At 28.8% G+C, this 24,987-nt stretch overlaps 1 protein-coding gene across 1 annotated transcript in view; it reads left to right on the top strand.

Annotated features, from left to right (window-relative positions):
• Positions 1–24,987, top strand: part of Btk29A (tyrosine-protein kinase Btk29A) — a 130,265-nt gene that overhangs the window by 14,365 nt on the left and 90,913 nt on the right. The window contains exons 4-5 of the mRNA XM_011500059.1: positions 9,728–9,977; positions 23,216–23,509. Of these exons, the coding sequence (XP_011498361.1) occupies positions 9,728–9,977; positions 23,216–23,509 (544 nt within the window). The remainder of the gene's footprint in view (positions 1–9,727; positions 9,978–23,215; positions 23,510–24,987) is intronic.

Raw genomic sequence — 24,987 nt, 5'->3', positions numbered from 1 at the left:
ATAAACTTGTAATAAATTTATTTATTGCAAATGATAAAAAAAAAAAAACAAAAAATGTTCTTTCCATCAATGATATAAAATATATGTAAATGGTAAATCTTGTCTAATATTCATTTTTTCTTGCAAATATATTTCTTACCAAAACAATTTTAAGATATTAATAAATGGTAAATTAATAAAAAATAAAATCCGCATTTTATTTAATTATAGATATTCAATTATATTGTTAGTTCGACTAAATATATCAGAAAGTATTTTACCAACAGCAAAAAGGAAAAAAAAAATAATAATAATTCTGCAGGATATTCATGTTAAAAGAATAATAAAAAAATTTCTTTTCTTATATTATATTTATATTATGCACTTATACTATGTCATATAGTTTTACATTGTAATTAAACAATTTGTTCATAGAATTATATAATTTAAATTTTAAATGATAGTATAACAGCATAAGAAAAAAGAGAAAGCAATTATATTTATTATGTCGTGAAGGATTGAAAATCGTAATTTGATTTAAAATTTTAAAATATTTTTATAATAAGGACAATTAAAAGTTGAAAGATACGACTGTAATAATAAAGAATACTCTTTATTATAGTATATTTTATTATTATATATTAATTATAGTATTTTAAAATGTGAAGATCGAAGATAAAATACTTTTCTTAGAACCATCTATCTTATTAATGAAAAAAAAAATGGAAAAGATTGTAAAAAAAGTCGGCAAGAGTTGACGCGAGTAGGAAAGTTGAATTAGGAAAAGAAGTTTACAAAGAAGATAAGGCAATCTATAAGGTGCTTGAAAAATTGAGTCTATTCATCGTGTTTTTAGAATATCTCATGATTAAATAGATTTTTTTAATGACACAATTAAATTCCCCCGTAAGTCCATAAAATATCCATAAAATAAACCGACATTTTCTGTTAACTTAAAATTGTTGCAAATCTTAGTAAAACGAATATATGAAGCTGTATTGCATCAAATTAGTACATTGAGAAACTGGCAACCATTGCTTTAAATTAGTACATTATGAAAGCACTACAAATTATAGTTTTACCTTGCATTGTAGTTATAAAAGATAGTAGATGACACTAGTATAGCATTCTGTAATTGCAATAATAGCCATTTGTAGATAGACGTAATAGTGTGACCGAATCTACAACTTAAAATCTATTCAACTTGTTTGAAAAATCGACAAATTAATTATATAATTCAATAATTGTAGTAAATACGCATATAATATCACAATATCACTATAAAAATGATAAGGTGTATTTCGAATTCCTTGGCTGTTGTTATGAAAAATTTATTCTTACACGATATTCGACATATATTACGTGAGTTTTAATGAAAACTTTTCTTAAAAAAAGTTTGAGAGCTCAATAGAAAAGCGGCGGCTGCTAGTGGTTCGAAGCTTCCTTCAAGTTTTGCGGAAATTATTCTGAATGGCGAGCATAATAGGTACGGATCTCATAATTCCGGGGCGCTTACCCTGAATTTCCCTCCTTCTCTCTCACTCACTCTCTCTCTCTCTCTCTCTCTAAATATATATATATATATATATATATATATGTATGTGTGAGGGTGTGTGTGTGTGTGTGTGTGTGTGTACCGAAAAGTGTATATAACTCGACGCGTGCGTCGACGTTGATGTTAATTTCGATTGCTTTTGTTCACCAAGCCTGAATACTACTGCGCTTAAGAAAAGGAAGAGACCGAGGAGATTTTCGTCTCTCTCTCTCTCTCTCTATCTATCTCTTACACAAACAAACCAAAAAAAAAACACACACACACACATACACACACATTTCTCTTGCGGCAATGGCAATAGAAGGCTTTTGGGAATATGCAGTGCTATACCACGACTTTCCCATTAATCCAAAAGAAACAGGCTCCGCACGAGAAACGAAAGAGAGAATAAAGAGCGCTTCTCTGTCTCTATTTAACTTGTATGTATTTTTCATTAAAAAAAGTGGTTATTACCTCGTTTTTTCTCTTTCAAGCAAGTTCCAAGAACATTTCTTAATTCATCTGAATACGTAGGGTTTTTTTTTCCTGTGAGAGAACACATAAGAAAAAAATTGCGCTAGCAATGGAAACGAGCTAAGTTTTCTTCTTTCCTTTTTTATCCTTTCTAATCCTGCTTTTTCTGGTGTTTTTGATGGCACACCTCGTGTAAACTTAGAATGCATTTGAGTGAGACCTTAATTTCGTAGCAGTTTAATCGGCTCGTGTTATGTTTTCGTAAATGTTTCGTAAGGTAATTTTACTTTGCTTTACACAGCTTAATGTCAGAGTAGAAATTTAAATCATATTTTCATTTATATCCATCTACGCCTATATGCACGCGCGCGCACACGCGCACAAATATGCATATAAACACATGCATAAGTGAGTATAAATAAATCAAATCATTTTCAATATATATGTTTTAATTAATTAAAAAACTGTGAATCAGGTAAATTCAGGTAAATAATCAGTTACATTAAAAATTTTTTGAAAATTCAAATATTTTAAGTTCAATCATAAGTTTCATTATAAAAAAACTTTTAACATAAATTATCTTTATTCTTTTCTAATAGTTTTCGTCAAATCTTTTGCAAATTTTATTTTCATATATGAATATTGGATTTCATTGGTATATGTTTACTCGAAGAAAAATAATTTATACGTTTATCTAGCGGAATTGCAAATGCCCGTAAAGTTTGAATTTTCACTTAAAAATATTAATTAAAATTTACAATGAAAAATCGTAAACTGCTTTTAGAATTGAATTATTACTATTGTATTTCTTGTTAAATGGATTATATTGAAATTGTGTATTAACAATTTAAATAATTATATATTTGCATGATATAGTTATATAAATACGTCAAATATATTTTAAATAATATTAACTTTTATTTGTGAATAGCATCCTGGCTTTTTAATTGACTCACAGCCAATTTAATTACGATTGAATTGTGATAAGTTTTATTTGCTAAAATTACTACTATTAAAATTATAAATGAAATTTGAAATGAATTATTTCATATTTAAAAAATTATTAAAATATGATTGAGATTTTTTTTTAATATTAAATTACCAATGCTGTTGTATGTCGTTGAATATGTCGTTCAATGTTTTTTCAGAATTTTAAATTTATAATTTACTATACAATTACATTTTTCTATAAGATTATTATGATTTTTCTAGAAATTTGATTAATATCTTGAATATTAATTTGAACATTATGTTGTAATAAATATTTTAAAAAATCAATAAGAAACTGATAAAATACGAGCGCATTTTACATTGCAAATTATGTGCAAATGCAAATATTATGTGTTAAAAATTTTAATAATATAGTAAAAATACGAAATATTGGGCTATGTCAGGTTAAGCTCAAAGTTAAAATAATAATTATTAAATTTCAAACAATTTAGTGTTGATATTCCAAGTTATAAATCCATCTTATAAATAATAGTTTATCTTATTTTTAATGAACGAATGTATGTAATTGAAACTATACAATAGTTTTGAATGAATTAGTCTTTAAATTCTTTCTAAATATGTTGTTTAAATAAATGCATTTAATATGATGAACATAATAAACATAATAAACATAAGACTTTTTAATAAAAGATAGTATTTAAAAATCCCAAGTCATCGTTATACTTATATTAACATTAATGACATCAGGCATATCTAATTTTTGAATTGTTACTTTCTTATGTAATATAAAGCTTCTTTTATTATAATTATAATTTTTTGTGAAATAAACAAACATATATATTGTATACTGTTTACCACCTTTCAAGCACGAATAAGGGTTTTCAAGTACGTGCTCAGAAGAAATGCCATTACATGTGACTAAAAATTGAAGCATATATTGTTAGTAATGTATGAGAGCATGAGCTTTTAGATATTGCGGGCCGATAAAAGCCTTCCAAAATGATTCCTCGACAAGTATCGACGGCTTGCGCATAGAATCCGTCTTTTTAAGTGGATTTTCGATCAGAAATCGTGCTTTCGCCTACCATTTGCTGGCGATACTTTTGCCCTTGATGCATGAATTATTGAAGTATGAGGCATTAAGTGCTCCGTGATTTTTATAAATTTCCTTATAAGTAATAAAAGAACTTTTATAAAAATTAAAATATTTTATAGAAAAATCCATAGAGTTCCAAGTTTTATCACATATTATTCGCGCTATGCTTGCGTACTCTTGTCATTCTTGAAAACTATTACGTGATAATCTAATAAAGGGTTAATGTTGATAAATCTTTTACGGTTCATTAAATCAGTCTTGAGATGGTAACATACAAAATATATACGAAGATTATAAATCTTATAATAACTGCTATCATTTAATGCTCAGTATTAGCTAATAGCTAAATTAATTCTGTTTACATTTTTATGAAAATGTTTTTAACAATACATTTTCGTAAAGTAGTAAGTCAGTATATTATTATTTCTAATTCATTTTTATATATTAAGTATACTTGATTCCGAGTTCACGATGGCCATTCATTCCACTTTCTTCTCGGATTATGGATCCTCGGGTGGTTCTCTATTGCTCTATTTATAAATTCTTTAATACATAATATTAGTAAAAGTTAGATAACGATTATAATGCCTTTTGCTCATATTAGTGTTTTCTTTTGAAATTTCAAATTATTTATCTGTGTTTTAAGATCACATATTTTCCATACAATTGTCATGAAATCACTCTATTAGTGTAAAACATAAATTATAAAATTTTGTTCTTTACATACATTCAATATGCTCTAATGAATTGCTAGTATTATTGCTGTAAAATTGTAAATAAAGAAAAACATTTTACCGAAAGAAAATTAATTTCTTAATATACAGAGTATGAAATTCAACTTCATCATTATTATCAAAGTAAAATAAAATTATAACAAATAATTATTTAAATTCAAAAGCATCGCGAGTTCTGGCGTGAACAAGAATGCTCATGAAAAGTAGTCATACTTATCTTTACCTGAAAACGAAGTGGATTCCTCATTATTTCTCTTCACTTTTTTTCAAAATGAAACTTATGAGTTGGTAAATTTAACGATTGTTGCATTCATAACATGAATCCTTTGGATTTTAAAATACACTATTTTTAAAAATGTTTAATGAAGAAAATTCCATGCGTATTAACAATATAAAATCTGTCAAGCATGTTTTTATTTTTCCACAATAAATCTTGAATGCACGTGGAAATTTTTTATACAAATATTTTGAAGCTGAAATAAATATTTTCTTTATAATTTTGCACATATTAGATACATTAACTAATTTTGAATGGATTTATAGTTATTTTTATAAAAATTTTATTTTGCATTCATTCCTACCTTTATCTATGAAGTAATTATTTATTAAAAAAGTTTTATAGAATTTAAGAATACTGTAATTGCGATAGAAAAAATTAATTACTAGATAATAAATGCTATTTTAAAAATTTCATTAAAAGAATTATTTTGTAATCTACACATTTTTCAATTAATTATAAATCAAGTGGTACAAATATTTTATATTACTGAATACTAAGAATCGTTTTGTTTAATACTGATACGTATGCATACGTACAATAACTGACTTTTTAAGAAATTATTATACATTAAAAATATAGCAAATTAGATAAACGTGTTTCTAATATTCATCAATACTTATATATTCAGTAATAATAATCTTAATAAGAATTTAAAAAAATTTTTTTTTATTTATTCACGCATTCAGGTGGTTTGCTTATCTATTAAAAAAAAAAAACAAAAAAAACAAACACGCATTGTAAATAATCAGAAGTTTTCATTATAAATTTTTGAAAATTTTTTTTTTTGTTATTATGAGTTTGCAAATTAATGGTTCTATCGATAGAAAAATTTATGTATTCCAATGAATTTTTGCACATTAAATAAATATAATTTCTAAAATTGAATAATTTGTAGTTTGTTCATTCTACTTATTAGCATAAGAAGTCTTTGTAAAGCTCATTAGCATTCAAGCATAGTTTATAATCGATAAACTTGGATATATTCATTGTTCATAAAATCGTAAAAAATCGAGGTGACTATAAATCAGTGCCCAAATAAATGATTAATCATTTGATTTATCCGATAATACTTTTGCTACAATTGCATTATACTTTCGTAGATTTAGCTCGATGATTGCTTGCAAAGGAAAAGATTAATCTAAGGAATGGATAAGGGTTGAAGAAGTTTTAAAATTAAACTTCCTCCCTTGTCCCTATAGTTAATTATCTTATAATGCAATTTGGTGAGAAAATAGACGGATCGTATTATTATTTTCGTTTATTGTTTTTTCGTTTAACGTAGTAACAGGACGCTGGTAAAGCTAAAAATGCCGCCTTTGTCATGGACTGAAGCAAGAGGCGAACTCTTAGACGAGAAAGAAAACTCTGAGAACGATAAGGAAGCAAGGAGAAAGAGGGCAGGTGTCTACCCCAGCGTTCGTCTCTTAAACGCTCTTTTTTTTCTTTCTTTTTTTTTTTTTTTTTTATAATAAAAATCAATGAGAACGTGACAAAACGCGAAGTGCAAAATTTACGGACGAAGGCTTTTCTCATTTCCGCGTGAGTCATGGTTATACACAAACCGGCATACGCACACGCGTTCACCAGCACTCACACACGTCTACTAAAATACGTGTAATGCGAGGTGAAACACGTTCTTCTGATAACACCATTGAGCGACTGACTATGTAGGTTCTGACGTACCCTTAGAAGCTAGAGGCTCTATATTTGCATTCGGTGTGCTTAACCATTGACAACAACGGATAAATCGGACATTGTTTTTGAAGTTAATCAGCTCAACCAATATGTTAAAGATAATCTCCAAGATTCCTGTTATTCTTTCTGCAATTATATAAGGTTTTATTAAGATAGACTTTTTTATCGAACGTTATTGCAATGGAGATATTTGAGATACAAGAATTTAACTGAAATGTAAACAATATGATTTTTTATTTTAAAAAATATGAAAAAAATGATAAAAAAATAAGATTGATCCATCTTGCCATTGATATGACAAAAATTCTACTTTCCAAGCGATATTTCATGCGTAATTAAAATTGCCATTAATCTTAAGTTTGGCACTATTATATTAACTTCAATGATCAATAACTTTAAAGCTAAATAGCAATAAAATGCATTCGATTGCGTAATCTAATAGAATTTTGACGTAGATTAAAAATTCAAAATTAAAATTCATTTGCGCTCATGAATTCAAGCTTATTTCCGAATTTACAAACTTGGCTAATAAATTTCGTAACTTGTCAAATAATGATTAGTTTGAAGATATATATCAATTATATCTTGAATAATATGTTTTTGTTTGTTGTTACTAATGACTGTTAGTTTTAAAAATAATATGTATATTTTGCTTCAAGGTATGTTGTATATTGTTTATTATTGTGATGTATATGTAGATAAATTAATTATTGACATATACTTTAAAATTGACAACACATAAATTTACGAATGGTAATGGGAAATCTTTTTTATTTATAAGTTCATGTTCGTATAAATTATTTGTATCATAATCTGAAAAAGATATTAAAATAGCAAAATTCTTAACCGAGAAAAAAAATATATAATACTTTTATGCCTATACACAAAATAGTCTAAAGTGAATTTAATTTACTTTTCATTCATACATTTTCATTATTTTATCTAACTTTTATGTATGGTTGCATGTATTTACGTTTACACACCAGAAGCTCATTTATACCATTTTAAGAAACAAAATTTAGATTAACTCGATTCGACGCGTAAAATATAATTACAGAATATTGACTTTAATTTATAAATATAGGATATTTAATTGTTTTTGAAACATACTAAATGAAAGCGGAACTATTCATAGTAAATATATTAATAATACTTTATTATAAACTGTATTATTTAGTATATATATATATATATATATATATACTAAACAATTGAATTAACCATACATACATATATACACGTACATGCATATAAATCTTTATTATTTATCTGTCGTTGAAAATAATATAAGAAAATATGTATTTCAAATACTTAAAGCATAATAATTTATCGAAATTCTGATTAATCATTATTGATTTTCAAATGGAATTCATAGAGTAAACAAAATTAATAATAAATCATAATATATTATAGTTTCATTATTAATTAGCTGGAAATAATTAATTGCATTCTTTTTATATTTATAAGCTTTTTAATTACTTTTGACTTTAGATTTTCTGGATAAATGCATTTGAATATATAATAATCAATTATTTCGTAAAAATATATAAATACAATTTTCTATTAAAAAATTTTCAATCTTATTATTTCTGCGTGTATTCGAATTTATTATATTAAGAGTATTTTTTGCACATAGATTGAATTAGAAATGTTTCAACAAATTTTAAAATATCTTTCACAATAAACCCCTAAGTCGCTCGAGTTTCTCCAATTTTCACTGGTTTGTTTATTGAACGCCAGGGCTCTCAATTTTCTGTAACTGAATTGAATTTGATCACGTTTTCTATAAAGTCTTGAAATGCATCTCGTACAAAACAATATCTGCAGCTACTCAATCTTATTTAAAAATAGAGTAGAATATTTTTCTGCACTTTGAAAACATTGAACAAGCATTACTACACCTATAAAATTTTTTAATAAATTTCAAAGAAACTGGCAGTATAGTTGTGTTAGTAAATGGAATTTATAATTTCGTATCTAATTTTTTTCATTAATTTCTGCATATCCGTCAGTCGACTGCAAGCATGATTTTTAAATAGATAAATAGCTAAATATTATAAATAAATTTTAATTTATATCAATTCGTTCACTATACAATATTATACAATATTATTTTGTTTGCTATATACAAGACTTATTTATGATTAAAAGGAGGATATGAATTTCAATCAAAAGGGGAAAGCTTTTTCTATATAAAATATACATCATAAAAATGGACTACAAAGACGAAAATAATAATAAAAGAATTTTTTAATGAAAGTGAAAAAATTTGTACAAAAAACTCATGTGATATTTTAAATAATAAATTAAAACAATTGAGCACCTTTGATGATCGAGAAAATGAAAAATGTCTGGATAGACTTTCAAAAAGTTTGCAAGCGCATTTTTCAAAAAGCTTACATCGACTTAAGCTTTTTCACGTAAAATAGCTGATGGAATAATTGAAAACGTCACTTTATTTATTTAAAAGTATGAATATAAAACGTTAAAATTTCTATCAATATGTAAATTCCCGGTTGGCGGGGGGGGGGGAGGGAGAAATAAAGAAAAAAAGAAAAAAGACTAAGAGAAGGAAAAGAAGCATTCTTTATTCTGGGAAAATTCTAAATAACAAAATACAGGTAAATTATAAACAATGCAGTGCATAAAGTCTCTATCGCAATACTAGGGCCTACAGGGTTTATTTTATTTAATTTATTATTTTTTTTCATTATTTTCTCTTCTTTTTCTTTTTTTTTATTGATTACGCATAAATATAAGCACTCGTCGCTCGACAATGACCGTGTCCATCGAGCAGAGACGGTGCCCATTCTATTCTACTGCTTAAACCATTGCAGCCTCTTTATTGAGAAGATAAGACGGTGTGCGAGGCGAGCCTCGAGCAGGGAATCGACGCCTTAGCGCAGCCGTGCAATTATCGGCCAAATACGAGCCTCCGGGTGTTGGAGTTTGTGCACTGGCATTTGCGTTTGTGTATGTTTTAGAGGCGCAAGGAGCGCGGGAGGATCGCCGTCGAGAGCGTCCACGTCGTGGAGACGGCCACACTGGGGGGCAGCGCCACGGAGGTGGCCGGCAGCGACTCGAGCGGTGGCGGTGGCGGCGGTGGTGGCGGTGGCGCACCCCCGGGTCTGCCCTTCCAGGTCGGTTATCGCGAGGCCGGACAGGAGTACACCCTCTACCTCGTGGCAGCGCGGGAGCAAGACAGAGCCGAGTGGATACGAGCCATACGAGCGGGTAACGTTGCACTCACACTTCTTACTAGCAATTTTTCATAGCCCGCTACCCCGAGCTTTTGATGTCCCTTCCTGCTGTGAATTTTATTATCTTACGCGCTGGCACACTGCTATGGGTGGGTGGATGGACGTGGAAGGGCAGACTCGGGCGGAAAAATGAAAAGTTTTAATGACTCGTACTGTTTCCTTTGCAAACTCTTTCGACAACTCCGTATTTAAAGAGGTTATTCTTAAAACTTGTACTATTATTTTATGTTTCAATTACTGGAGCTCTTAAAGGTTATGCTCTTGTAGATTTTATGCGAAATTTTAATTTAAAGTACAGTTATTCGCGACATTTTGTGAACAAATACGTAGTAGTTTCTCCAATTTTTGCGGATTACATTGAAAAAAAAAAAACAAACATTTATTTTATCATTGTCTTAATTGAATGAAAAATCAATTCCCATCTATATATGGGATAACTAGATGCTCGTCATTATTATTCGAGAATTTGTAAAAAGAAAAAAGAAATTATGTACAAATAATGACGGCTAATGCGAAACTTTCTCTTATTTGTATTTATAGATTTTTTTTTTATAATAATAATTATTATTTCACGTTCTTAAAGGATCTTTCGAATCACAGTTGAATAAATTTATTAAGACTGTATATTGCGAAAGTATCATCCCGAATATTTTGTTATACATATTTTTTTTTTATATTTTACATTGTACTATTGTAAGCTAGAATGATATCAATTAATTGATCTTATAATGACAGCAAATTTGAGAATTTTATTATTAAATATGATTCGTTACCACTTTTATCCTTATCTAGGATACAGATTATTGCATTTTTAACATAAATTACGACGTGTCCCTGATAATTAAACGATGAAATATATATTTATATGTAACCCGCAACGACGTAGTTACACATAATATTATAAAATATACATAATTATAAAATGCACGACCCTATTTAATGAAAATGTTAAATTACCGTTTTTATTTCAAGTGCCATTTAAAAAATATTTTCTAATATTGAATTATTTAATTTATTAAAATATATTGAAAACGGTCATTAAAAGTTTTAGCCAAGAACAGCAAATATTTAATTGATACACATTTCAATATAATCAATATATAATAATCATATGAATATAATATTTTTTTTATTTTTAAGTAAAAATTTATAATAATTTATTTCTGATTCTTTATGATTTGCCAATAAGAATGCATTTTTCGTGGAAAAATAAAAACTTTACTAACATTAAATTTCACGAATTTCAACAATCATTTTCTATCTAAATGAATACTTTCATTCGCATTACGTATTTGTTTAAATATAAACATCGTAAATTGGCAATGACACTAGTTGATGCAAAAGGTGAATTACAATTTAATTACAATTTCTCTAACAGTCTATGCGTATTATAAATATTCGTGCATAATATTCGTGTTTGCGATTGTCTGAGTTATGATCTTAGTTACGAGCGTAGAGATGCTGCATTAAAAATATTATAGATGAGATAAATGTTGTATTTTCTATTCTCCGCGACTATTTCGTATGAATGCGGTAAGAATGTTTCCAGTTTTACACATAGAGTGCCAGATTATAAATTGTAGTGCTGCAAATGCGAGTACACAGCGTGTTAAATTTTTGGTGCTAAACCGAGTTCGACACTACTGGAGATCACCGAACTTGCCATCGCTTCTGGAAAATTATTTATTAACCATTTCAGTTATTTCGATGTTATAATGTATATGCATGCAAACTTTTTCCCTCGTAAAATTCAAAACCACAAAAGTTCTTCAGTGTCTAAGTTAACTTAATTAACTTCGTAAAATGATGATATTGCAAAGCACTGAAAGCTACATTATGATCAAAACTTTTAACGATGTAAGTGTGAAAGTATATTGTCGAAAACTATTATTTGAAAAATCAGTAAACACGATTATAATTATCCTTTGGAAAATTAATGCATTCAATTGTAATGCTATGATACTTCTAATGGAGTAATAAAATGTCAATGTTGATCTAACTAACATGGATGGACTCTAAGAAAAATTTTTATTAAATTATATTTTATAAAGCGAGTGTGGATTATTGTTGCGATTAGCCTTATGATTATAATACGTATTTTCATTTTTCCGATATAATGAGGACGCGGAAAGCAGTAAATTTGTGCGTAATCACTTCAGAATAAAGATACTACAGTCATTAGATAAAAGATTAGAATTTTTGTCTAATATAATGTACAAAATCATAAACTGATTTAATAATTACCATTTTTAATAATTCTCGTAAATTTATGTTTGAATCATCTCATTTAATATTATAGTCTAATAGATTCTATTCTAATTTTGAAAAATACATAATTTATAATGTAAATTTTTGTACAATTGACAATAAAGTTATTTCAATTTAAAAATATATATTTTATTATCAATAATTGTAGTAAAACAACAATCTATTTTTGTATTATATTATAAATATAAATTTTATCTCTGATGTACCGTCTGCAGAGATAAGCTTAGGAAGAGACAGTAACGCGCAACTTATGCATTCTTATTACAGTACTTTAAAATTGTCACGTAAATTCAAAGTGAACAACTAAATTGCATTGGTTAAAGTAATGTATGTATGCTGAAACTATCATAAATATAAATTCATTTACGCAGCGTTCAAACCGCTCGCGTTAAAATTATTGTAGCATTATTTTTTGTATATATTTTTCTTGTGTGGCTATTATCCTTAAATTATGGAAAGAAATTATTAATTCAATTTTTCATATAATTCAATAAAATGAATGGATTGAATTTTTTTTATAATAAATTCATTATAATAATTTATTTTATTTGGGTATTTTATTACTACACTAGCAGTTAAAAATCTTTTATGCCTTGAAATGATTAATAAATTTTATCTGGATCTATATAAAATATTAAATACTTCAAAACGTTATTAACAATTTTTATCACTTTGCAGCAATTGTTTCAATAATTTTTAAATATGGATAATATTTTTAGCGTGAATTCAAAATTTGTTTTATCGTACAAAATATTACGTTAAAATAATTAGTATAATCGAATATTTTGTTAGTAACAAACTCTCTTCTATCGAAAAGAATCTTATGAACAAAAAGATTAATAAATAAAATAAGATCAGCTCGGTAATCTGCTTAGGAATAATACTATATTATCGGGGAAAACAATATTTATATAAATAAGGAGAATAAAATTGGTTTAATATGCTATAACTTAAATATTCATAAATTTTTTGCTATATTTCTTATGTATAATGAAATGATTTGTTAATATATGATTTTAAAAAATAATGATAAAATTAATTTTAAATAACAAGGAGTTATGAATCTAATTAAAAAAAAAGTAATTAAAATAAATTTAATCAAAAAGTATGTTAGAGCGTCATATTAATTATAAATAGCAATATCATTATAAAGTATAAAAAAATATCTAAACTTTAAATGAATTATTTAAGTATCCTTTAATGATAAAATAAATTAAATAAATTAAAAATTATTTCCCACGATTAATAATTTTAAACAATTAACCATATATTTAATAACAACAGAATTAATTGCATTATTTACAATAAAATAGCATTAAATTTCGAATATGTAAACTATTATCTGGATAATAGAAGAAACAATTGAGTCCTTAATATAGTTATCAAATTATCAATTAGTTTGATTATATAACAATATTATGTATATATATATATTAATATATGCAAAGCAATTATAATTAGAAATTCATGAATTTTATTAAAAATAAGAGCAAAAATACGTTTGGATTAACAGGTAAAAGTATTTCATTATATGATTATTGACACATGAAAATTATCTTATAAATACTGGCATCAACAGATATTTACCAGGTGTTGGAGTATTGATAAATTTACATGACAAAATATCATCGAAAGCTAATATAAAATAAAAATAAAAATAACTAAACCATGTATATAGAGCAGATATATGTGTTCGTATTGCTACAAACTAATAAAATATTTATTATTGTATACTATGGAAATTATAAATTATAAACAAAACAAACCAACAAACTCTACTGTGTATTTCATTTTAAAATATTTCTGAACATTTAAAAATAATTATTCAAATATATATGATATAATTAAATAATTATAAATTATGTTCTTATATAGTTACAAAAATCTCTAGAAAGCTAGGATTAATATATCGAAATATTAAAATTGCAAATAAAAAAAATTGCAAATTTATAATCTTTAATACAATGAAAATAACGACAAGATAAGAAATTATCAAAATTTGTATGTAATAATTTATTGTATAAATTATAATTAAAATAAATAGAGTCATGTTCTTGAATTCGATGTTTCAATTGTTGAAAATCGCTTAAATAACAAACAAGCAAACGCAGCAATATTTACCAGTATAATAATGGCTTCCATCCCAACAATAGCGACAATAGTATTAAAATTAATTATTATAATAAACGTAATTCAATATTATTTAATTAAAATCAAGGTTTAATGTATAATGTATTCTTATTTGTAAATGAAATCAATAAATTATTTTATAAAATAACTGAAACCTAATTTTAAATGTGCCTTTATAATCAGACTGATATGTCAGTTTTTCAAGATAACAAGCCGATATTTTGTAAAAAATTCATTCGGAAACGTCTTCTTTATGTATTATCTATAAACTTCGTGGTGTTATTTGTTGCTTATTAACTTACATCTTACATTTCAATTAATCTGATTATTGGAATATTATTCTAATATTTGTTATAGTTATATAAATGTTGTTTTAATTATAAATTCATATAAGTTGAATATATAATTTAAAAAATACACATAAACTTGTCGTGTTTGTGTTAAATTGAAAATTCCGTTAAAAATATTATATTTAAAAAAATACGCATAATGCAATTATTATTGTTTTAAACAAAAATTATTTTGAATCATTCAGAATGATAAATGACCTAAACAAATTTTAATGAATTCAATTGTCAAAAAATGACAATTTCACAATTTCACAATTAAATTAGATATATACATACGTATGTCCATTATTTAGCGAGGAAAATTCATTATCAACAATTGACATTATTTTTTAAATTTCAACTATGGAAAAGTATTAATTTGTTTAATTATATTTTATATTAAAATGTTTATTGTAATTTTAATATACCATTCGATATGTTTATTATCTATGTCTGGCAGCATCGAAGCTCCTATTTAATTTCCTACAATTAAACATTAAAAAAATATTTTAGTTAATTAGAAAGGTATTATTTTTGTGTGTGTGTTTTTTTTTATTGTTTTCAATAAGATACCAGAATAGAGAACTTGAGCGTATAATAATTATATTTAAACAATCTATTGATAATTGATTTTTTAGATTATGCTATACAGAATGAAAACTATCTTAAGCTTAAATAATTATTTAACTGAATTTTAATAAATTATAGTGAAAATCGTTGCCTTATCTCCCTTTATTTGCCTGAAAATTTGTACCTGTGTATACGCAATCGTTAATTTTGTTGATTTTAAGCACTTGTTTCCCGGAAAATTACACCCTTAGCAATCGATCGATTGGACGAAAGTTTATACTATTTTGCACTTCATTTAATCGCAATAAATATTAACATTGTGAAGAAAATAGAGTAATTTTTGATAATTAGTTGTGAATTTTCTAGCTTATAAATTGAGCAAAGAGTAAAAATAAAAACTGTCATAAATTTATAATTCAAAGATTGTCAATTAACTTTGAATGTGTACTGCGTAATTATGTTATTGAGATGTCGTTTATGAATCATACGTGAAATTATATTATAAAATTATTAAATTATTCTAGTAAAGAGGAGACTAAAAAAAATTAATTCGCGCAATAATCAAACTTTACAATTTGCTTTAGCAACTTTTGAAATTAACATAGTGCTCAGTTGTATCACTATTTCTTCCTTGTATTTTAAAAGTTGTTTTAAAAGATTTAAACTTGATGTCAATAAATCATCCTGAAGAGAATTTCTAAGCGATTTGTTTGGCTTTAGTGTACCGTATACAAGGCGTAGTATATATATATATATATATACCGTCGGCGGCTTGACGGAGACGGACGCCATGACTCTTACCTTTGTCTTTCTTGTCTTTCTTGTCTTTCATCTTAAGAAACACCTTTCGTATAATTCTCGACAAAAGTTCATAGCCTTATTGAAACGAAGTAACATCCTTCAACAATGTATAGCACAACTGCCCGCAATAAACATTGTAATATAAAATTTATCAATATGTGTTAACAAAGTTTTTCATTACTAAGGCTACATCCAAAGATCATTATTACAAATGATCAATGATATCTCTCTACTTTACAAATACTAACCAATATAAAAACGGTACTCCAGACACATGGCCAAAAGTAACCTGGCAAACGACGACTCCATGCGAACGCGTAAATTTACGTACAGGCAAGTACGTAAATTCGAGATTAGCGCTTAGTTAGTGCGTCTCCATCGATTTATCAATCTAAAGGGGAAACGTGATGATCGGGCGGTGCGCACTTGAGGGCTTCGCAAAATCAAGCGGGAAGTACTTGGGTGCGCCGATAATTCCACGATGAGCTTGCGGACGGAACTGCAGTGGTGCATGATATCGAATCAATATGATGGAAAAATCGATACTCTTGGCGCTTGCCATTCAATGGATTTGCCTCGGCTCGTTGCCCACGTACGGATGTATTAAAACGTGCGGCCCACACATTTAAGTGAACAGCCGACTGAGAAGGAGAAGTCATATGAGTGGATCGCTAATTGCCTCAAATTTGATATTTGGCCGTTTTCCGTCTTATATTTTCCGCACTTTTAGTTTATTCTCGACCTTTCGGACAATCCACCGCGGAACATAAACGCGCCAATTTAAGGCAATTTTTCACTTTTAAGGCCCCGTCGACGAACTACATTATACCCATAAATAATTGTCTTTACATTTTCTTATGTTCACGACTCTCTTAGTTACTTTCTTATTTATTCGTATTTTCATCTGTCTCTCTTGTCACAGAGTTTGTACAATGGTTACGATTAATGATGAAATCAATGAGATTCCTTAAAAGTATTATCTTCTATATTATCCGTTATATTATAAGTTATATTATCTCGTTTTATACCAACGGTAGCTTTCATCAAGACATTAATTATACAATGTTTCTTATCTTTCATCTTCATACTCTTGGCTAATAAACTAATTTCGTTCAGAATAAATTTTGTTAGAATAAATGAATTTTGAACGCGTGTATTGCCTAGGCAACTATAGTTAAGTTAATAATAGTAGATATTTAGGTATATGTGTCTATGAAATAAAATAATTTATATTATTATATAAATTCTTATAGAATGTATCATTCTAATATAATTTTATATGAAATAATTGATAGAAGTAGATAGTAAAGAAGACGGTATAGAAGAGGAAAAAGATTTATTTCATTAGCAGACATAATACCCAACATATGACTAACAGCGAGTCGTTACGCATGGAAATTAAAAGCGAAATATTAATATAAAGACATTGCCCATATTAGTACATAAGCGTGTTCCTAAATTTTGAAAATTGTATAGACTTGAGCTTTGAAATTAGAACTTGAGCTAATAAATATGACACTATATTCACGAATGCCATGAAAATAATTAAACATTATTTAAACACTCGTTATTTGCTCGAATGAATCAGATTTTCTTACGCTGTTGATCCAAACAATTTTAATGCCTCGATAGTACCAAAGTTCTTTTTTTTTCATTTATCAAATAAGACATTGACAAGCGTTGTTGAAGCGTTTTGTGAAAAAAAAAAAATCTTTATGAATCATAGTCATATTCATAAAATTTGTTTATTCGTGTTCTTATTTCAAATTTCGCAATACTTAAGTTAGCAAACTACTTAAGTTACAAAATTGTTAGTCGGTGTATATTTAGTCAGACAATAAATATTTTATCAAATAAAAGAACCAGCCATGAGCTTGATTTTATGGTTTTGGAGAGGGTCCTTCAAAACTTTATGAAAATTCAAAATTAAAAGCGCTTCGTATTCTTTTCCTTTATTTGCTTTACAAATTTTAATAATATTTAATGATATTTGAGCAATATTATTACAACATTAATCAGTAACAGTCCTTTTTTCTTTTATTTTTTATTCATTTATTAGAGGTTACAAGTGAATAAATACAATTATAGTAATAAAATCTATATATATATATATATATAGAAAACAAAAACAAAAAACAAAAACAAAAAACCAGAAAATTATAATACGCGAGAATTAATTCTTATAAGGATTCTTGAAAATTCATAACAGTTAGACCTTTATAAAGGCTCGTGTGAAGACAGAAACGCTTCAATAATCAAAAGTGACAACGACATTGTAAAAACGATCAATCCGTAAATTTAACGAATTATTGCAAAGTCTAGTGCTTATCAATGTGTTTGGAGTGCCTTATGCTAGTGTACATGAAATGATCCTTAGATAAAAGATAAGAGTATTTATACTATCAATTTGGCAGTAGTCGGTGAGGAAAATTGTACGAATGCGGGATGCGCAGCTCAATTGTTGGGGTAAGTTCTGAACACACAGGCGTACTCGATTGAGACTTTGTGGGCGCCGACGTGAGCTTGGGCCCAGCGAGCAAAAAACTCGAAAAGATGAATGTATAGGAGCCGAAGGAGGCCACGCGCGCACAAAGAGACGCGGCCCTTTCAATTGCATTACCGCACATATCATGAACCCGGGCGCATGTGAACGCCATTTCAAAGTGGCGCGTTTGAGGTCGGAGACGAGGATCGGAGTTCTTTCTCTCTCTCTCTCTCTCTCTCTCTCTCTCTCTCTCTGTTTCACCTACTGAATAAGCGCTCCTCGTTCTCACGTCCAACTTTGCGCGTCCTACGTGCTTTTTCGTGGCGGGTGGCAGTGGTGGTTGAGACGGGGTTGGAGGAGAGATCGTCAAGTACACCAATATAAATGGGCAGAAGGAGGAAGGAGAAATACGAGGTGGAAGCGCACTCCAACTTTATAAAAAGCAAACTCCCATCGTCGTTCACGCGGTGCCCTCGCTCCTTCGCTCCCTCATTACAGTAGCTTTTTCGAGTGTTGCATTCAAGGTAAAAAATTAGTCTTCGCTTCTTGGATTTATACTACTAACGTATTACTCTGACTTGTGACTCGTGGCTCGTCGCTCGTGGCTCGTGGCTCGTGGCTCTGTTAATCAATGAACTCTTCGGAAACATTATTACGACTTGTGTTGATAGTCGATCTTTCATTTTTACTGTTTTGTTTGATAACATTTGTAATAATGAATTGTATGGTTATAAAAACATCATGATTTCCAATTCTGAATGTTTCTACATATGCAAATACAGAGAGAGAGAGAGAGAGAAAGAGAGAGAGAGAGAGAGAGAGAGAGAGAGAGATTTATGTCTAAAGTTACTATTAATTTATTAGAAATTCGGCATATTTTTTACCCATAATATTTAGGTTCAATATTCCTCGAGTAGTTATACTTCTTTTTTTACATCCAATTCATTTACACTTGAATACTTATGCTGTAATATTCCCTCTTTCCATCCATCCCACGCTCATTCCCTCCGTTTTTTCTTCCCATAACAATCGCGAAAGTTGTAGTATTAGACAAGTTCTTTTGATAATTATTTAATTTACTATGTTCATCAATTCTTTTATCTTTACATTTATAAATATTGATTAGAACATCTGATTTTCAAAATGTAAGAATTTATTATAATAATTTGATGTCATTTAAAGTATTCGTTTTTAATCTTAAAACAGAAGAGCTACGCGTGCTTATTGCCTAACATTACAATCTTGAAATAAAAAGGACAACGAAGAAGAAGGGAGAGGAAGTGGAAAGGTAGGCGAGGTGCGAGGGACCGAATGTGGTACCGAAAAGGCGTGTAGAGAGGGATGAAGTGAACTTTACGCTCGCAATTCCCGTTATGGATCCTATTATTCAGAGACGCGAGACACGATGGACTTGGCTACACTCTGAGTGAGTGAGACTCGTCGCTTCATGGCACCTTTCCGAGACCATTGTACAGTGTAAATCGTGTTTTATAAGTAATGTTGGTAGGGCTTTAACGGCGTGTATTTGTATATTGTCAAGTCGATATACTTTGTGCGTATACTTTGTATTTTCTTAATAGTGTAGAAAATTTGGATTCTTTTCTTATTTTTGTATTTATTATTATTTATGGCATTAAAAATTCTGCCGCAAATATCTTACATCATTCTTTTCCAAATAATGTCACATTTTAATGGCCATCTTTCAAGCATTTGAATTATTTTGGTATCCTCGACGTCGATGTGTGTCAGCACCTAAGAAGTTTATTACGGTAATTTGCATAAATTTAATAATAAAGCTAATCCTATTGTAACAATAATCTTATAATAATTATGAATAATTGTGCAAATACAATGTATGATAGATATGATGAAAGCAATTTTGTGATAATATATCTATATTAGGGTAATTATTATGAGCAAACACAAGAATTTTCTATTACAAACTTCAGTATGCTCTGTTCACTATTATATCTTTCTAGTGCAGTTGTAATATATTATGCAATTTTCTTTATTTTACTAATACCATAATACTAAACTATCTCATAAAAAATAATCTACATATTTAGATGTGTTATAGGAATAGTTAAAAGAGTTATTCCCAAGAAGTTTTGAAAGCCTATTTAAATTTATCGATCAGCACTTTTATACAAAAGGGCCTTCTAGAAGGCAACTGAAGAATTTACAAACTTTTTTATTAAGAACTGGTACATTGAAAATTCAATGTTTCAAAATTATCAAAAATACTGACCAAACGTATACAACTAAATTCAATGTTATAACAAAATGTTTTCTTACTAATAAATTTTCAATTTTACAAAAAAATAATTCCATACTAATAAATTTTAATTACAACTTTCTTTTTAAGTTTATGAAGCAATCTATTTTAATTTAAAATTCTCATTTGTAAAATGTAATATTCTTCATGAATATACAAATAAGTGACGTTTTGTATGGTAAAGAAATCGTTTATGCAAAATTAATTATTAAAAATATACCAATGTAAATAATAATACATTTTTCATGTTATTCTTACTCTTACTTGACTCGTTTACTCAACCTAATACTAACAATAATTTTAATATCAACGATAATATTATATAGTAAGTTCTTTTTCATTTTTCAATAAATATTCTTTATAAACATTTTGTCATTATTACCTGCTAAACGTGCATAATATAAGTAGATAAGCAATATCGTAGCACTACGATACATACATTTAAAAATTCATGAAATAAATCTGGAAATCAATTTTAAACTATAATAGGTAAGTAAATATTCATTTAATATTACATTCACAAGTCAAACGATGGCATTTTGTATTCGAATATTAAATGATCATTCGAAAATGATATTTACAGTACTCTTTACTATCATCATAAATCATATATTTGTAGATCTAATTTAATTGCATTAAATTATTTGTTTTTTATTCTTTTCTTTTTCATAAATTATGATGAATAATAACTCAGATACTTTGAGTATCTATGTTTTTGTAATTTTAATCTCACATACTTTGCAATGACGATTCCGTATTTTATTGCCTTGTATCATCATTGTCACGATCGCTTACGTATGCACAGTACTTATGCAGTTTTAATCGAATAGAATAATTTTTGCAATCGTTGTAATAATGAAAAGTAGTAGGTCAAAATAAAATATTTAAAATTATAAAATAAAATTATGAAAACGTTTAGATCCGTTAATAATCTATTATTCACGTGAGTGTGAAATTTAAATCGTTTGAATGTATTTTTAACATTATAGATTTATAAAACGATCTTCGTAATAAATTCGTAATATAAATAAAATATCGTTGAGTCCAATGTCAAATGAATATAATAATAGGCTCTATCGTTTTTCAACTACATCTTATCTTGGCAACTTAAAGTACGGGAATCCTTCCTCTATTTCTTTCAAGATAGTTTATACTAACTCACTTTTGCCTGAAACTAATGTATCTTTAGAAAATCTTTCTTCAAAATCGCATATCGACTGAAAAATCCGTCTTTGAAATTTCCACCATCTCTTCAACTCGGCTAAATCGTATTAAGGAACTTTGGTGAAAGACAACATTTAACTTTAAAATGAAAAAAAAAAAAAAAAAAAAGAGAGACTAAAGAGAAAGAAAAAAAAAGCAAAAGAAAAATCAGACGTAAATCTGAAACAAATTACTCGACCATAGAATCTTCGGCTCGATTAAAAATCAATGATCCATAATGCATAAGTTTCATTTAGTTGGGCAATGACCGTAGGGTCATTATGATCTTTAGTTCATCATCAGTTGAAGTTAATTCAATACCATTCTGCGGTGGATTGAAATTTACTTATAACGAGTGAACTGGACGCAATAAGCGAGGGACCGCGCGTCAATGCATATTTTCAAACCAATATTTCAAATATTTTCACATAAACTATTAAAGTAGGGATAAGAAAGTTACCGAAATTATGAGATATTATAACGTGCCATTAAAACGTGCCGTAAAAATGGGATCAAGAGTTATACAAAACAGTTTTCTATTTCAATATGCAGATTAAATGTATTTTATTTTTCATTAGATACATTAACATCCTTTTATTAACAGCTTTTACTATTTACATTAACAACTTTTATAGACACGATAGGATAAAATTTTCATGCATTCTCGTGTATTAAGGTCTTTGTCAGCGGGAAACGGAAGGGGGAGATATTACATAAAAATAATTGTTTCGTTCTACCATTAATATTCCATACATCTTACAATAAAAGTTCTTTATCATCAACACTTGCGTATATATAGTTGTGAAGTTCCTTACTAAATCGTCAATAAAATGTCATTTTATAGTCGTTTCGTAAGGAGAAATAAAAGTAGACAGGTAGTTACGCGCCACTGCCAACTATACATAATTGCGAGAATAAAGTCTGACATAAGGATGCTCTAATGTGCAACAAAAAGGAAATGATCCCCTTGATCCCCTCGATTAACAATGAAATGAAAATCGTGAAAATCGTTGGCGCGATCTACGTGCGCTCCAAGTCCATTCCGTCTCCTCGAAGCGTCCGCGCACAATTCTTCCCGCATTCGCTCCCACAAAAGCCTTCGTCCAGCTTAAAGGAAAGTCCAGGAGGATAAAATTTTGCTTGCCCGACAGTGTGCAGCGAAAATCCTGGTCTCAGCGGTCGTTACCACGCGGGCTTCTGGAGCGGTAAACGCTGGTCCTGCTGTCGCATGTCGACGCGCTCCGCCGAGGGCTGCGACACCTGCAGCCCCTGGTCGACATCGTCAAAGCCGTCGGTCGGGCTCGGAGCACCCAGCATAACCTCAGCCAACAGCGCCGAGCGCCAGCAGCACTCGTCGAGCTCCGTCGGGGGCGCCACGACCACGACCACCTGCATCGAGACCAACAACAATCCGACACTCCAATCGCAAACGCGCTCCAATAACGGTAAGTCAGCGGCTCAACTTCGCCCATTTATTCGCACTTTTATTTCCATTAGTGTAACGTTTGACGTTGATGGTAAAGGAGGGAGCGTCACCTCCGGATCTTAACGCGCGCTCTTGATGGATTAGAACAAGTGCCGCGTTAAATGTGGCCAGTTACGCCATGTCGGCCATTAATATCCACTGTGTTATGCATCGGATGTGCAGGCGCTGCATGCCATTTACAAGTGGCTTAAGCCTGAGTGAGCCTTGACGAGGAGTAATATAATATACTGCGGATCCGGTTAACGATTAAGCCGGCATTCGTTTATTCCTGTTGTTCCTTAGCCATTATGCCCTATTACGCGTTGAGTTATCTACTGGGCGGGACTTATTTATTCGGATAATTATTTCGGAAATTTCACTTATCTATTTATGCAAAGTATCCAGGTTACATAAAGCCTATCGCCGTGACTTCACCGCCGTGATTTCACGATTCTTAATTGTAATACACTTTATATGCATAGCGTATCTAATATCCGAATTGAAAATTCGCGTCGTTTGTCTTGATAACGGATATTACCATACCAGTAGCTGCTACGTATACTAATACAATGCAAACAAAAAATCTCGGCGCAAATCCATCACTCGTTTATTCACGTTCACATAATGTTTTTTCACTTTTCAAGCACTTGTTGTGTACTTCTGCATTTGACATTATTATTGAAGGATGATGATTTAGTTTCAATTACTCGAGGAAAAAAGTCTGCGCTGTCCATTAGAGACCAGACGATTCGGACTCGATATATAATGGACGCGAATGATATATGGTAGGCTGTCGGTTAGGTGTAGCAATTAGAAATCACAGTTCGCCACTGATCTAACGTAGATCCACTATTATATTGGCGCATAAATGTACAGAAATGATTTGTTCACGAGAATCTCGAAAATAAGTTATTGAATTTTTTTTCTTTCTTTTCGTCTTACTATTTATGTGTTTGGTTGTTTGTTTGTTTGTTTGTTTGTTTTTTTTTTTTTTTTTAATTCAATTTTAATACATATAATTAATATATGATGAAGCAGCAAGTATAATTCCATTCAGTTATAAAAAAAAAAAAAAAAAAAATGAAAACAATCCAATTATTGCTTAATGCCAATAATCATTTGTATATTAAATACTGGTTTACAGTAATTTAATTTAGTTATTAAGTAATATAGAAACCCAAGAATACATTAATACATAATTTCATTATTAAGTTGAAGTAAACTGTTTAGAGAGCATTCAGTGCTTTGGAGGTAATTTTTCATTATTTTAGCATGTTTAATTAATCTTGGAAGATGCTTATTAAAATATTTCGTAAATGCGTTAATAAGAATTTTTTAAAAGGGTAATGTGTGATAATTTGTTTCATCGTTTATTATATACACGTTTGTTTAAAGTTGGCCGATAGAAAAATTGAAAATTTGGTTTGTCGGCAAATATGAGTTTATTGATTATTAAAA

The sequence above is a fragment of the Ceratosolen solmsi genome, unplaced genomic scaffold, assembly GCF_000503995.2.
Source record: "Ceratosolen solmsi marchali unplaced genomic scaffold, CerSol_1.0 scaffold41, whole genome shotgun sequence".
NCBI lineage: Eukaryota > Metazoa > Arthropoda > Insecta > Hymenoptera > Agaonidae > Ceratosolen > Ceratosolen solmsi.
This window is presented reverse-complemented; position numbering and strand designations above follow the sequence as displayed.